Below are 12,338 nucleotides of genomic sequence, written 5' to 3'. Positions count from 1 at the left end.
AAAGCCAAGATTCAGTGGCTATATCTGATGAGGTTTTTCTTGCTAGTGGGGACTGTAGAGTACCAAGGCTATGCAGAACCTCCCATGGCAAAGCTGACCATCCTTGCTCAGGTCTTGCCTCTTCTAATGAAGCCACAGTTCTATTATTTACCCGTATTCACCCCAAAGGTTCCATCCCCAAATACCATGAGTTTTGTTGGAAGCAATGAAACTATCCTGGTACAAGGTACCCGACCTTTCAGAGGTAGTTAAACCTCAGTATGTACTCAGATAGTATGTACCTCAGATAGCAGTGATACTGGGGGTGAGGAAAGGAGACTATAGGACAGTGGCATCTCTTTGTAGAAGAACATGTACTTAGCAGGCATAAGACACGGTTCAGTTGCTAGAAAGACATTGAAAGAACCTAATCTTTAGTTTATATGTGGGCCAGCAAATACCAAACCAAAAATGGTCTCTCTGTGTAGCAGCATGATTACTTATTAGTCAAGCTGGATGAGAATGCTAGTTACAAGCCATCCACTTTTCTTTATCATTCAGATCGCTATGTGGGGGTAAATGTAACTCCTGGTTATCAGTTCTTTTTTCTTCTCCCTCCCCTTGGTCCTCAGAGTGAACTTCCTAGTCTAGCAAGGCCTTTTTGTTGCCCTAATAAACTCAATACAGTTAATTATTATAAACCAGAAAAATTCTCAAACATACTTTAATTGTTTTAAAGTTTATTTATTATTGTCTGTACACACGAGTATGGGCTTTATCCGTGTGTGTGTGTGTGTGTGTGTGTGTGTGTGTGTGTGTAGGGGGGGATGTGTGTGGGCGCAGGTGAGCCTGAGCCTATGTAGAAGTCAGAAAAAAACTTCTAGGGTTGATTCTGTCTTCCACTGGGATCAAACCCAGTCTTCGGTCTTGTGCCAGTAAGTCAGAAACACCTTTACCCATGGAGCCTTCTCGCTGGCCCTTCCACATCTTCTAAATGATTTAAAGTCGCAACAGAGCTGCTGGAGTGCTGATTGACAGCGGGATCGAGGCAGTGCACGCTGGCTCAGGTCCCTGAGTTCTGCTGCATGGTTATAACAGCCCTGAGTTCTGCTGCATGGTTATAACAGCCCCTCTCTCAGGTCCTACGGGAGGAAACTGAAAACACAACACTTGTTTCCTGTGCTTAGCAGACCACCACCACCACAGGGCAGCGCAGAATATCAGACCGGGTACGCGAAGGTTTCAGCGGTGGATTTAAAACCCGCGAACTAAGGAGCTTTAGCTATTGCTCCGCAGCCTTGTTTGGAGTGCTGTGATCTGAGGGGGATCTCAGCTGTCAGTCACACACACAGCTGATGCACATGATGTGGGGTGCCGGGAGTGACCTGAACTGGAACGTGGGTCCCCGACTGCCCTGGGAACCACGACTTTCTGCTTTCTCACTTCCCCCTGGGAGAACCTCTTCCTTCAGAGGAGCCCCATTTAAAGCAGTGCAGTAGAATGTACCAGTCAGTTTCTGCCAAGTAGAGAGTTGTTTCTTGGGACACGTATATCTTTGTGTAGATTGTTCCAGAATACACAGAAGCATCTGGCAACATATACTTTCCTCTGTCCCCAGAAGAAGGATGTCTGTGTGTCTGTCTTTCTCTTTTGTAACATTCCTGCCTTCATTCCATGGTAAGAGTCTTCTCACTTCCCAATTTTATAATGAAGGGCAGACAGTGAATGGCCTCTTTTTATGTCTATATAAGGAGTTGTAATCTCTTCAGCTAGGTGAGATTTTTGGAAGAATCTTTAATGATTTCTGACATTTAAAATGGCTTAAAATTACTTTAAATCTTTAAAATTGTTGAAACTTCAATTTTGTATAGTAAATGTGCATCTCTGTATTAATAAAACCTCTCCATTTTCTACTTTCAGAAATGGGCAATATATTTTATAGCCCTTAATCTACATTTGCTTAAGAGGAAGGGGGAGAAGAGGGGAGCAGAGACCAGTGTGTGAGGGTTCTGTCACCAGGGCATTGGTAATAAGTCGGCCTCTGGTGCTTGTGTGGAGGACGCCCTCTGACATAAAATCATGTGGAAATGTCCCATGACACAACGTATCTGGAGAAAAGTCAGGCCCAGAGTGTCACACGTCACAGCTATAGCTTTAGGAGGAGCTGCTGACCTCGTGTTTGTGAGATAGGCAGGGCTGATCCCTTTTCAGAGATGCTGCCCTTGGCAGCCACAGAAAAGGTGACAGCACCTTGTTCTGCTATATTTGGGAACTGCAGATCTTGGACAAGGGTTCATACGTGTGCTGGGGAATGTAGGACAAGATAGGAATGAGGAGAAAGCAGAATTCTGTGTCCAAGGGCACCATGAGTCCCCATGGCTGCTGCCTGTGCCTTCCATCCTGTCTCTCAGAGACCTGTGTGGTGCTAAGACTCCTTTCCTCCTCTTTCCATCTAAGACTCGGAAAGTAGATGTTCAAATAAGGAAAAGAACCAAGATCCAGAAATGACCACATGGACCACGAGAGAGGGAGTACTCGATGCTTTTATCTTCTCCTGCATGAACTGGGCTCAGAGTCCGCTCACACAGAGCTTGAGTTACCTAGGAAAGTGGGAACCCCCCCCCCATTTTGCTTTGCCCTGAGGAGATAGGAAGGTATGAGATAAGAACATTTGAAATCTTGGCTCTATACACTGCACCAGTATATAGATATCACTCAGCTTCCCCATCTGAAGTACACCAGGTGGACTATAATGGGATGGAGCTCATGTTACATAGAGATGGGAGCTGACCTGAGAGGTACTTAGTGTGTGCACGCACGTGTCCTCACATAGACTTTCTTAAAAGGCAAAATCAGTCTGTGTTCATGGGATGAGAAGGTGAGGAGTCACTGGAGCAGGGCCCGGACAGGGCTCCTGAGACACTGCTCTGTCCTAACTCTCGGTCTGGCGGGACAGTGGGATGACTCAGCAGGTGACGGTCCTCACCTTCTCACGGTGCAGCCTGACAACCTGTACTTAGCCCCTGGGACCCGCACAAAGGTGAGGGAGAGAACTGACTCCACAGAGTCCTCCTCTGCCCCCCACGTGTGCTCTGAGATCCCCACCGCCAATACACTTCATTTCAAAACTCTGGATGTGTGCCAGAATTGTGTGCCGTGCCCTAGAAGTCACAGTAAAGCTGGAAATGTGGGCAAACGCTGAGGCTCTCACCAAGGAGATACAAAGTACAGTCAGGGGTGAATAGAAAAGGAGCTTTCTTCCCTCTCCCTCCTGTGGGTTCCCTTCCTGAGATCAGATCAAAACCCCAGCCAAGGTGAGGAAGCTGCTGCTGTCATCCGGGCGTGGCTCCTCACAGACTTACTCCGCGTGTGGCAGTGTCCTGCAGTTGTTAGGGTGTTTGCTCAGCTGAGTTCCTTCGGAGCGTGCGCTCCTTCCCTTGTTATATTTCTAAGCTGTTGAACTGAGTCAAGAATTTAAGTTGATTTTCGTTTCTGTTTCTCCCTGGTCGATGGGAATTATGTGCCTTTGGAACCCATTGGCCTTCCCTAGGTGTAGACCTCAAAGAAGAGTGTGGTGATGGTAGGATTGGTAGGTCCCGTATGGTGGCTTTCTTCACCAGCTTTGGGACTGACGCCTCTGAGTGGAGGAGCTGGGTGGCCGCTGTGTGCACAGTTGTCATGACCCTGCTTCCCTTCCCATCCTCTGTCTCTTGTGAATTTCCAGAGCCTTAGACAAGCTGAATGGATTCCAGTTAGAGAACTTCACCCTGAAGGTCGCCTACATCCCGGATGAAACGGCTGCTCAGCAGAATCCCTCGCTGCAGCTCCGAGGGCGCCGGGGGCCAGGGCCGCGGGGCTCATCCAGGCAGGCGTCTCCAGGATCAGTGTCCAAGCAGAAACCCTGTGACCTGCCTCTGCGCCTGCTGGTGCCTACCCAGTTTGTTGGAGCCATTATAGGAAAAGAAGGTGCCACCATTCGGAACATCACCAAGCAGACCCAGTCTAAGTGAGTATGTGGGAAGGGGTGGCCGCTCTGTTTTCTTCCCCTTTGTGCTTAGTGTCGGGGTACGGTGTGCAGGGACTTGGTGTCCTTCTGAACAGAGTTGGGGGCTCTCTTTTACAGTACCGGGGACTGTGATGGGGAAGCCTTGTGATCTGATCATGCATGGTTGGTTGTGTAAACCCTCAAAGGAAACCTCATTTTCCCACGTGAATGGAAAACAAAAGGTACATGATGCCACTGTGATGGGAAAGGCCCTGGCAGACTTCAGGGCAGTGTGCACATCATTCTTTCCCATTCTCCTCGCCAGCCCACAGTGCCCGACCCGTTTTATCTTGGCATCATTGTAGAGATGGCGTTTTATCCTGGGTTCACTTCAGTGATTTTACTTCTTACATTTGGTAAGAATAAGGATTTCGTGTGATTAGAGAGCATGGTCTTTTTCTGGAAACAGCACCATGGTGCAGTGTGTCCCTTGTGCCTGGGTGTGTTCCATGGGCCTCAGAGGCATCCATATTCATCACGGGCCCCTTGCCTGCAGTGAACTGGGAGACTCATTTCAAGGAGAATCTAAAAGAATTGTCTCTAGTGATGGTTCTGAGTTCACCCAGCCCTGCTGGGACATCCTATCCTGCTCACCCCTGCTTTGAAGACGGAGACACTGACTGTTGGGTACTGTGTGCAACACTAATGATCCCAAACTCATAATTAGTGAGTGGGGAGAATGTTTAAACCATTATCTAGGTCAGGGCTTCTTACATTTTACTTGTGACCCCTTTTTACCTGAGACAATTTACATATCTTTCAGAAAATGGTCTGTAAGGTTCAAGTCAAGCATAATAAATCCTAAAAAAAATATATTTTAAAATAATTCTTTGGTAATTTTACAATTGATTAAAGAGGAAAACTGATTTGCATAGTAATGGGATAGATGCCTTCTTTGTTGACTTTAAAGAATCAAATCTTGGCCAAGTTGTTGACACTGTAGGACATGGAGCATCTTCAAGTTTTTCCAAGCAGATCAATGCTTTGACTCTGCGCTCAGGATTGAGCACACTGCTTCACATAAATATGCAGTACAAAATGGCACAAGTATATTTAGGCCGTCTATAAGTTGTTGGAAACTCTGTCCGAATCCCAAGCCAAAATTAATGATTTTTTTTTTAAATGAAACTCAAATCAGCGACTCAAACACCACTTCCTAAAACCAAATATTCCTACCCAGTATAATTCAGAGACAGGCCAGTTTGCCGTGTGTCGAGGAAGGGTGGTTGGAAAATGTTAAGTCTGTTTTTCTCAGTTCAACCACAATGTTCGGCTGAGAACGGACCGCTTTGGGTGTACAGTTAGTGCTGGTTCTTCACATGATCCTGACCGGGAGGTGTTGAAGGCAGCGCGGTTCCTTGGTGTAAGCACATATGTGTGCTATGCAGAGCGCACATGTTGTTTGTTCAGAACCGAGGCTGCAGTGAAATGACATGATCCATGTCCAAGTGCTTCCAGAAGCACATCGACTCATCCAGTCCACTTGAGAATTGGAAATAAATTTTGGCCACCATGTGTTTGAATGAGAAAAAAAGAAAAAAGGTTGGATTCTATAGGGAAGGACAGCCCAGCCTCCTGAGCTGGAGAGTTCAGGGTAGGGGGTGGGATATGCCAGCCATACCCTGTAACAAGTAGGGACCTGGCAACTAGCATCCGTTTTGATATGTTCAATAGACGCTTCAGCCATTATTCCCAAGTTTGAAACCTAACAGTGTTCAGTAACCTTTTGTTTTTCGAATCTTAGACAGTCTTATTAACAGAAAACTGAGCCAGATATTGGGGTAAAAGCTGAAAGATCAGAGAAGCAGAGCAAGCCAAGCCAACCTCACCTTACCAACTCCTCAGCTGATCCTGAAAGCCTCTTAGTTCTCACCCAAAAGGCCTCAGCCAAAAAGAGCCTTTAGTTCCTGTCTCCTCACGCCTTATATACGTACCTTTCTTCGCCCTGCCATATTACTTCCTGGGATTAAAGGCGTGTTCACTTCCCAAGCAAAGGCATGAGATCTCAAGTGCTGGGATTAAAGGTGTGTGCCACCATTGCCTGGCTGTTTCTCTCCTAGACCGAGTCAATCTCATGTAGTCCAGGATGGCCTTGAACTCACAGAGATCCAGATAGATCTCTGCCTCCCCAGTGCTAGGATTAAAGATGTGCGCCACCACTGTCTGGCCTCTATGTTTAATCTAGTGGCTTGTTCTGTTCTCTGCTCTTCAGGGAAGTTTTATTAGGGTACACACTATATCACCACAACCTTTTCTATTACAGAAAATTTCACAGCCATTGAGTAACATCGAGTAACATCACATTGAGTAACGGGACCCATATGAGGTTGTAACCCATAGAGTTTAAGAAGCTGGGGCTTGGTCAGTTCACCTACCTTTCGTCTGAAAGCGTAGAGTGCCTCCTTCCATCCCTTACCTTTGGGAACTTAGTACCAGGCTGCTCTTTGCAGTAGCAGCTTAGTTCTTTCCGAGCTGCTAATGAGATCTGTCAGAGAAAGGAGCTGTGGCTTAAGCCGAACTGTTTACTTAAGGTAGGCAGACGGGGGCAAAGCAGAGGGAATGTTGTGTCATAGCTGATGATTCCGCCGGAGAGCTCTGCCGGGGCAGTTAATTATTCTTGCCGTTCTAACTAATCATTACCAGAACCCCTGTTTCTGGAATAGTCCCAGGGGAGGGTGCTGATCACCAGAGCAACATTCCCTTCTCAGGATCAGAGTTTTATAGCCCTCAGCCCAGTAAAAGGGTGGGAATACACCGAACGAGGGCTTGAAGGAGGGGCTGTGGCCGTGTTCGTGGAAGACCACATGGCTGATAGTGGCTGGGTTTTACACTCCTTGGAAGATGGTCCCTGGCATTGGGTCTGTTATCTGGATACACATTCATGCGTTATATAGTCATAGTTCTTACTTGCTTCATTTCTACATTACCTTAAGGTACAGGTTTTAATTCTGGGGCAAATTCTCATAAAATGAAAGGCAAGCCTTAGTTTTCTTGGCTTGTTGAAGGGCCGCTCTCATGCAGTGAGTCCTTAAGAGATGGAGAGACTCAGAGGACCACCCAGAGTTCCCTCAAACACGTGCTCAGGTAGTTAATGTTCTTACAACAGCAAACCTAATTCATGGTTAATTAAAAATGTACAAATGCACACATTTTCAAAAGAATGAATTAGATTCTTGTCACCCCAGAGTTGTTAAGTTTGGGGTTGTTGTTATCTTTTTATAGGACTTCTTATTTGCATCCATTCACTTGTAATTTTAAAAAATGACACATGGTATGTATTGCATATTTTCACTTAAGGTCAAGGACACTTACTGTGTTACCACATTTGGTAAAAAGTAGATGCAGACGTAGTTTTATGGTGTCTGCTCCTTGCACCTAGCGTCCTGGGCTTCATGTGTAGCATCACAGGTACACACAGGCTGTTACTTAGCCATCCCATTCTAACAAGCATAGTGATAATTGCAGAGTTTTTTCTCACTAGGAATAGTGCTACAATGACTTTGACCACACCTGTGGGTTCTGACCAGAGATGGTTCTCTGGGTTAGCATTTGGCAGTTTCTGGAAATGTTTTTGATGGTCATACCAGAGTGAAAGGTGCTGCTGTCCTCTCATGGGCCACAGCTGCTTCTGGGTCCACAGAAAGAATGAACTGGACCTAAAATGTATGAGTGTTGGGGGTGGCCAGGTTCCATCTCAGCCCACCTATTGAATTGTTCGGTCAAAAATGCTGATGAGCCTGTGAGGTGGCTCGGCTGGTCAAAGTGTGGGCCTAACACCTGAGTTTGGTTCTGAGAGAACGCGTAAAAATGTGGATGCAAGTGGTACCTGTCTGTAAACCTCAGCCCTCCTCCTGGGAGACGGGAGGTGGAGACAGGAGACTCCGGACAGCTGCAGTTCAGCCAGCCTGGGGGACAAAACATGGCAGAAACAAGAGGGACCTTGCTCAACGAAGTAGAAGGAGGGAGACAGCTTTCGCTGATCTCCTTGCATCGTTGTGGCATGTGTGTGCCCATACTCACAAACGTCATCCACAGCAATAATTGTTTTAATCAGCATCTTACCTTCAATTAGTCCTGCCAGTTTGGCACCAAAAATGTGGATCAGCCTCATTACCCTTCACTTCACCAATATTTAATTTTATGCATCTTAAAATACTTACAGGTCCAGAGCAAAAAACATATGTATTAGTTGGTGTGTGTATGTGTGTGTGTGTGTGCGCACACACACTTGCAGTTGGCGATTGAAGACTCCTGGTGGTGAGTGTGCACTGACTGTTCTGTCTTTTCCTCTGTGCCTGCCATCAGAATCGACGTCCATCGTAAGGAGAATACAGGGGCTGCCGAGAAGCCCATTACCATCCTCTCTACCCCTGAGGGTGCCTCTGCAGCTTGTAAATCTATTCTGGAGATCATGCATAAGGAAGCGCAGGACACCAAACTGTGAGTAACGAGGCGAGCCTGCCGAGAGGGCTCTGGGCTTTGTCGTAGCTTCTTGGACACGTTCTTGGGGGTTGGTGTTTGCCACTGTGACGTGCCATGAAACACTAGGTCTTTCACATACCGAAACACTCCACGTTCGTTCCTACTTAGATATGGAACGGGCAGCAGTAATGGGAGGACACAGCCAACCGAGGGCCAAGACATTGGGATTTACCCAGGCCTTCCCTGGCTGCCCTTGGGCATGCTCTTTTATACCCAGCCCCTCTATGCGCAATAGGGCATGGAGTGTGCAAGTCCCTGTTTCTGTGCTAAGGGCAGCTCGAGATTGATTTGGGTGGTGGGGGTTGGAACTCCCAGTGTCTCTGCCATTGGAAAGTTAAGCTGACTTCTGTGCCACTTTGATGAACTGACACAGCCCAGAGCGGGGCCCAAGGAGGTGCCCTGAGACCACATCGCCTCTGTTTATTTTGTAAATATGTCTGTATGTTTCAGTGATAGGTGTCTTATATGATGTAGTAGTTTTTTAGTATAAAGAAAAGAAAGGGAAAGCCCACTATCATATAGTCCCCGGTGACATTTAAAAAGCATGACATGTAACTTAGAAATTCTGAAAGGGGGACTGGGAAAGGCTCAGTGGTCCAGTACCTGCTGTGTAAGCGTGAGGACCTGCACTTGGGTCCCTAGACTCAGGTCAGAGCTGGCGTTCCGGTGTATTTGTGTGTCTCCGCCTTTGAGGACATAAAGACAGCAGCAGATCCTGGGGCTTCTCTGGCCAGCCAGCCTAGCAAATCATCAAGCTCCAGGCTCAGCGAGTGACCCTGTCTCAGGAGACAGAGGGAGTGTAACAGAGGCAGGCACTCGACACATTGACTTCTGGCCAACATGTGTGCACTCAGGGCGAGTGTACCTACCTGTGTGTGTATAGACTCAAATACAACCTCAACACAGAGGGAAAGTAAGGCACAGAATACAGTGTGGAAGCTCCATTTCTGCTGGTAGTCTCCCTAAGCGTGACCTGTTGAGTTTTTAGAGCTTATTTTTCTCCAGGTGTGTGTTTTCAGGGTTATCTTAGGTCGCACTATTTTGATGGGCACATTGTGTTCTGCTATGACTAAGAGAAGCCATCACTGAGTGTAGATATTCCCTGATGTGACTAAAAGATGGAGTCCTGTGTCAATATCTGCTACTGTTTACCCACCGACCTGCCTGAGTTGCTGGAATGTGGGTTAATTGCCAGCTCACTCTAAACTGGAGGCAGCATAACATTTCTCATTCAGCAGTTAGGGAGTGAATGTTTAATGAAAGAACATTGTCTTGTATCCAAGAGTACTTTACTCTCCCTGACTTGATGACCATTCTTCTACTTACAGCACAGAGGAGATCCCCTTGAAGATATTAGCTCACAACAACTTTGTAGGCCGTCTTATTGGTAAAGAAGGAAGAAACCTTAAAAAAATCGAGCAAGACACAGACACTAAAATCACAATATCTCCGTAAGTGCCATCTTGTTTGTGAGTTGGGGGGCTTTCAGATCTGGTTTTAAGCTGTGTGTTTTGTACACCGCTCCTTGCTTACAGCTGTTTGGGCTCTCCTGTCAGAACGAGAACCTGTTCCTCAGCCTGCCCTGTTTCTAACCATCTTGAAGTGTGGTGTGTTCTCGAAGAGGTGGAAAGGAAAGCTTAACACTTGACATGACATTCGTATTTTCTAGCTGAAGTCTTCATGGTATTGTTTGACATTTATTTCCCAAGTCAGAATCTGTAACCTAATTCATTCTTCTCTGCCGTGTTACAAATTATTCCACCATTTGACAGCTTAAGGCAATAGTCAACATGTATCGCATGGCTTGTCTCTATGGGCTAGGGATCCACAAGCAGCCAGTGCTGCAGTACTGTTCACAGGGCTACTGCCCTCTCCCTGAGGGAGTGTGCCAAGAAAGAGAAGGTGCTGGAAGTTGTAATGTCTTTATGATGAAATCTCCGAGTTTGCAAACTAGCTGTTTCCTGTATGGTCTGCACGAGTCAGCCCTCTTCCATGTGTATGGGGACTGCAGATTTCTTTGCAAGGGGCATAATTTTAGAGATGGGCTATCATGTCTGGGGTACACAGCTGCTCTGATAATAAAGAAAAGTTTTTCTTTTCTTGAGGTGACAGTCCTTGGTCTCTATCATAGGACCTCAGATGTGCTGATGAGCTGAGAATGAACGATAGAATTACACACAAAACGCTGACAGGGATGGCTTGAGAGGGGAGGTTCAATATGCCCGTGCTTACATGCGTGCTTACTTACATGTCTAAGGAAATTTAGACTCCATTACAGAACTCACTTCTTCACTATATGATTCACATTTTATACCCATGAGGAGAATGAATACTGCCCCATCCACCTGGTGCAAGGCTAGTCTCCACTGTGTTCCAGCAGGGAAGTGCGTCTTTAATTCTGAGAACATGAAGGATGGTCATCCTCCTTCCCTCCATCCTTTGAGCCTAGGTCCATAGTCCTCTTCCTGGGTAAATGTTGCCTTTCCTCTCAAGGCTGCTGACTACTGTAGGCTTAGGTCACCCAGACAGAATTTCTCCTGGCTTTGAAGCTTCAGCAGGACCAGGCTAAGCAAGTTCCTTAATGTCTGTTTAGGGGTTATAAATCAAGTCATGTGAAAACATTTAAAAAAATTGAGTGGTTGGGTGGTGGTGGCACATGTCTTAATCCCAGCACTCATAGGCAGAGGCAGGTGAATCTCCTAGTTCAATTTCAGCCTGGTGTTTAGGGTGAGGTCCAGGACAGCCAGGGATACACAGAGAAACTCTGTCTTGTAAAACCAAAAATAAATTAATTATAAATAAAAATTTTAGTCAGGCGGTGGCGGTGGTGACGCACGCCTTTAATCTCAGCACTTGGGAGGCAGAGACAGGTGGATCTCTGTGAGTTCAAGGCCAGCCTGGTCTACAGAGTGAGATCCATGACGGGCACCAAAACTACACAGAGGAACCCTGTCTCGAAAAACCAAAAAATAAAAGAAAAAAGAAAAAATTTAGTCAAAATGGCTTGATTTATGTTATTCCTTCAGCTTACTTTAATCTAAATTCTGAAAATATTGGAGGACGCTAAGTTCCATCACACAAATGCTGATTTGCGTTGGGAAGTATTTTCCTTGCTTGCCCTAGAAAATGCAGTTGCACAGCCTAGCAGGCCCTGCTTCGTTTTGGCTAGTACAGACTAGGGGCACCCTGGCAGTACCGTGCATCCCTCTGGTCCCTCCTCCGCAGTTCACTGTCACAGGGTGAGATGAGGGGGTCAAGAAGTAAGTTGTGCGGATTAGAGAGATGGCTCAGTGGTAAAGAGCACTGGCTCTTCTTCCAGAGGACCCGGGTTCAATTCCCAGCATCCACATAGCAGCTCACAGCTGTCTGTAACTCCAGTCCCAGGAGATCTGACACCCTCACACCAATGCACATGAAATAAAATTAAATAAAAATTTAAAAATACCTTTAAAAAAAGGAAGAAAGTCGTGTTTAAAACATTGACGTAATGAAACTGTGCGCCCAGTCATTGAGGGAGTGGGAAGGAAGTTCCCACAAATCTTGGGTCTTTGGGTCTTGATCTTTCGCTTTCTCATGATGTGGGCCCTGCCACTGCAGCTGAAGGCCCTCGGCCGCCTTCCTCGGTCACCCTCGTTCTCTGTCTTCCTCCCCAGGTTGCAGGAGCTCACGCTGTACAACCCAGAGCGCACCATCACCGTTAAAGGCAGCGTGGAGACGTGTGCCAAGGCTGAGGAGGAGATAATGAAGAAAATCAGGGAGTCTTACGAAAACGACGTTGCTTCCATGAATGTTAGTTCTGATGGAGAGTTAAAAGACGGCTTTCGGGGCACTT

At 46.6% G+C, this 12,338-nt stretch overlaps 1 protein-coding gene across 1 annotated transcript in view; it reads left to right on the top strand.

The window, feature by feature from the left end:
• The window catches only part of Igf2bp3 (insulin like growth factor 2 mRNA binding protein 3), a 134,380-nt gene that overhangs the window by 98,357 nt on the left and 23,685 nt on the right, over positions 1–12,338 (top strand). Inside the window, exons 6-9 of the mRNA XM_028864217.2 lie at positions 3,704–3,985; positions 8,330–8,464; positions 9,835–9,957; positions 12,160–12,295. Coding sequence (XP_028720050.2) covers positions 3,704–3,985; positions 8,330–8,464; positions 9,835–9,957; positions 12,160–12,295 — 676 coding nt within the window. The remainder of the gene's footprint in view (positions 1–3,703; positions 3,986–8,329; positions 8,465–9,834; positions 9,958–12,159; positions 12,296–12,338) is intronic.

The sequence above is a fragment of the Peromyscus leucopus genome, chromosome 3 (assembly GCF_004664715.2).
Source record: "Peromyscus leucopus breed LL Stock chromosome 3, UCI_PerLeu_2.1, whole genome shotgun sequence".
Taxonomy (NCBI): domain Eukaryota; kingdom Metazoa; phylum Chordata; class Mammalia; order Rodentia; family Cricetidae; genus Peromyscus; species Peromyscus leucopus.
This window is presented reverse-complemented; position numbering and strand designations above follow the sequence as displayed.